The sequence below is a fragment of the Poecilia latipinna genome, unplaced genomic scaffold, assembly GCF_001443285.1.
Source record: "Poecilia latipinna isolate Pla-1442-1.1 unplaced genomic scaffold, P_latipinna-1.0 Scaffold2313, whole genome shotgun sequence".
Taxonomy (NCBI): Eukaryota; Metazoa; Chordata; class Actinopteri; order Cyprinodontiformes; family Poeciliidae; genus Poecilia; species Poecilia latipinna.
Window position 1 is genome coordinate 59,501 of NW_015114929.1, and position 4,028 is coordinate 63,528.

General features: G+C 39.1%; 1 protein-coding gene across 1 annotated transcript; it reads right to left on the reverse strand.

Annotated features, from left to right (window-relative positions):
- Positions 1 to 963: 963 nt before the first annotated feature.
- LOC106937293 (complement C1q-like protein 2) lies at positions 964 to 2,849 on the reverse strand. The gene is made up of 5 exons (XM_015018720.1): positions 2,544 to 2,849; positions 2,410 to 2,451; positions 2,256 to 2,297; positions 1,896 to 2,030; positions 964 to 1,783 (listed from the first exon to the last, which is right to left on the reverse strand). The coding sequence occupies exons 1-5, from the start codon at positions 2,803 to 2,805 to the stop codon at positions 1,500 to 1,502; spliced, it is 765 nt and encodes a 254-aa protein (XP_014874206.1). The 5' UTR covers positions 2,806 to 2,849; the 3' UTR covers positions 964 to 1,499.
- Positions 2,850 to 4,028: the final 1,179 nt, after the last annotated feature.

The following is a 4,028-nucleotide window of genomic DNA, read 5'->3' on the forward strand; positions in this document are numbered from 1 at the left end:
TTCATAATCAATGTTAAGGAATAATCGACTTAAAACAAGCTCATGTTTCTTGCTGAAAAGTTAATTATAAATTAGTTTTGTCTTATATTGTTATGACCCGAGCTTTGTTTCATTTTTGTTTCCTTTTTTTTTGAGGGATTTTGTTTGTTTGGGTGCGCCTGCTGCTTCCTTCCCTTTCCACCAGGTGTCGTCGGGTGGTTGGGTCCCTGGAGAGGCGTTCTCCAATCCGGTAGACACACCTGTTGTCTATTTGGAGATGACTGCGGTGCAGTATTTAAGAAGCGGCTGGTCGACTCTTCAGTGCCTGAGTGTTAGCTTACTACGGTAAACGTTTCTCTGAGAGGCCCCCTGAGTACTAACTCTGTTTAATCATTCGTTGTGTTTCCTCGTTCAGGAGTTTCCCGTTGCTGTTCTGAACTCCTGTGATTCTGCCGCTCCTGGTTCACCTGAGCTACCTTTGTGGAGCAACCGGGGATCCCAGTGGGCCGCACTATTCTGTGCTCCATCCCTCCCGGTCCTGCCCCAGAGGATAACCTACCTGGCCCACGGGTAGTACCTGCAGGTCGCTACTATCCTGGAAGCGAGTTCCCACCCGGACCCTGTCGGCCACCAGCTCCGCCGCTCCCGCAGTTAAACTTGCCTGTTCCGCCCTCCAACGTCCTCCACCTCACCAACCTACCGGTACCTGGATTTTCCTTCATTCCCCTCATCTGATTCAGGATCCCGACGCACTCTCCAGAAAGTAAGACACCCTATCATCTGCCTGCAACACAGATTCCCATGACCCCTGAATCCACCTTTAATTACTTACCTCTCGTTGACAGACAGAAGACCCGGTCCCCTCCTCCGAATCCTGATCAACTTTTATTTACCTTTTTTTCTCATTAAAATCTATCATTATTCGAACACTCCTCCTGATCTTGTTCTTGCATGTGGGTGCGAAAACTAGACCCTACCATGACAGATATCACATTTACAATTAGAACCTTATCATGACATATTTTAATTTACTGCATATATGTGATTATACATTCAGTGTGTGCTGAGCAATAAAGTCCTTATATAATATTTTTGCTGCCTTCAGGAATATGGTTAATTCTGCTTAAAAATTGTATGATTTAATTTCTTAATTCCCTTTTGACTGTTATTCTGGTTCTACATTGATGTTTCTTTATTCTTTATTAAGGTTTTTTTTTGTTCCAAATTAGGCATTCACTCAAATGCTTTTAAAAAAATAAAAGCTAAAATAAACAATCTTTTTAAAGATCTGATTTCTGAATTAGGAGCTGAGTAAAATTACAGACACTTGAACTTGCTGATATAAAGCTAATCATGGGTCTAACCCAGTACTTTACTGACCAAGCCAGCAAATCCTGCTGCCAATATTTTTATTTTAACATCATCAAAACATTATATAAAAATGTAACCTTCTGCAAAGTTTAATTATGAGTCACAAAAGTAAAACCTGATGGCCAAAGAAAATCAGATAAGTTTCCTGCTCACATGGGGAAAAGCAGATGGCCACTGAAGGTTGTATGATGATCAACAGTGTCATAAATTCTTGCGTTCCGCCAGAGACGCACAAAAACAACATCTCCAGACTCTAAATGTAAAATCACCCCATTAGAAGGATTAACAGAAAAGGAAGCTTGCCCTTCAAAAGCAGTGAAGATTTGCTGCCCATTCTTGACCAACGAAGCAGCTGTAGGATGTGACGCATGTCCATGGCCATGTAGGTAGAACTCAAAATGATAGACTCCTCTGACGGGTGCAAAAAAAATCCCTGTAAAAATTTATATGATTATTGGTAGAATTAGTGAATCATTATCAATATTTTTTTCTCAGGCTCTCAAAGGAAAGCAACTCATTAGAGATGAATACATAAATCTGTGTACCTGTGTGTGGGTTGTAGGCATTCCCAGTATTAGTAGCCACATGTCTGAAGACCAGAACTGTGTCTGTGTTAAATGGTCCGACGTATCCTTGAGCACCCCCAGCGAACACTGAGGCGGAGAACGCCACTTGTTTTCCTGACACAGAGAAAGCAGCAGTTATGTCTTATGGAGTTGTTGTGGGTGTTCAGAGCCCACTTGAAGACAAATTTCTGATATCTTTGGTGACAACTTTTTCTATTCTATTCTCTTCTGAGATTTTGAAAATTGTTTATTTAAATCTGTTTTGCTTCTAAATATTTAAGATAATTCTTTAAATGTCTCACTTATCACAAAATTATTTATTGTTAAAGTTATAAATACCTTGGTACTGCTGCTCAAGACGTCTTACTTTTGTCACTTGCTCTAAAATAGGAAAACCCAAACCGATAATTGATATTAGTTAATACAATGTCCTTCTTATGCTAAATGTCTTTCGGTGATAACGTCAGAGTTTTGTTTGTTCTCTTCTAAATACCTTGATATTGTTGTTTTAGCAAGTCCAGTTCTTCTGTCTTGGCTGTTTCAGGAGTAAAATGAAAAACATTTAAATATGACTGTTTGATTATAAACCCTTAAGTTTCATACAGCAGTGATTTCTGGTTAACATACCTTCATTATCTCTCTGTAGATACTCCATACCAACCTTTAGTGCAGCCAATGAGGCGCTCATCTCTCTCAGCACTGCATGAATGTCCTGTGCACAAGTTTGTTGATTGTCAGAGAGATTTCCTGCACCTGCTGCCTGTGATTCTGTTTGCCTTAAATGTGAAATAACTTCATTGTTAGAGTCTGGTTGAAGCTGAGCTGTGGAGAGAGAGTGGATTAGCAACAACAATGATAAAAGCATTGTGATCTCCATTCTCAACATCATATTTTGCAGATTGCCTTTGTGGTTTCTATGATGGTCCGAGCCTTAAATATTCAGAGCAGCTGACTAATAATTAACTAAATATTTTGTATGAAGGTCATGCAGATAACAGATGTTCTGTGGGTTTGACCAATCAAAAGGCATAATCTTTAGTCATAAACATTATGTTACTGGCACACTTCTGAAAGCCAAACATTTAATTAAGTCTAAAGCTTTAAAAACATTGGATTTTGTTGAAACAAATGAATCATGGAAGCAACTGAGTTTTGAATAGTCATTCTTATTACTTGGGTATTAATGATCCATTGTTGCATTCATGATTAATATATTTAATTGCTCATGGTACTGAACACATTTCAGTGGAACTAGTGGTGGTTCTATACAGCTCCAGTATGTAACTTTTATAAAAAATAAATGTGCTTTGCATATTTGTTAAAGCTGTCACTATGTTGTGATAGTATGGAATGACCCAGATAATATTTCTACCAGTGCTAACTAATAACAACCAATCAGAGCCAGGAGGTGGGTCTTAGTGCTTTCATGGCCAGTGATGGGCAGTAACGTGTTGCTGTAATTTGTTTACTTTTTTCAAGTAACGAGTAAAGTAAGTGACTACAATTCCAGAAAAAAAAGTAATTAGATTACTGTTGCTTCCCTGAAAGCAGACTGAAACCGTGGTACTGTTTGTTAGCATCTCAATCACATATGAGCGGTCAGTGGAACCTGTTCCTTCATCGCTGGCCACCTTCCTGTGGATTTTTGAACTGATATCCTTGTCTTCATAGTAAGGATAAGCTGTGAATTATTGTGCAATCAAATAACTTGGATCTGGTTTTGTTATTTAAAGACATAATATTATCATTAACCTATTTCACAGGTAAACTGATCTCGTTCTCCAGTACTGTTGATGGCATGTGAATCAGAATAGAACAGTGTTGAATCATCAGCTTACATGACAACCAGTGACTGGTTTAATACATAAGGTATGTCGGTATGAACTCAAATAAAAAACAAACAAAAAAAATAACAGAAGGCCAAGTTGGCTGTCCTGAGGCAGATCACAGTAGATCACACAGCAATTGGACACGAATCTACCTGGTATCAAATCCACAGACAGGGGCGCTGCCAGGAATCGTGGGCCCCCTGACAAAAAAATGTTTGGGCCCCCTGCGCAGCTGCTGTTACAATTTTTTGAGTCTATTTGACCTATAAAAAGCATCACAATT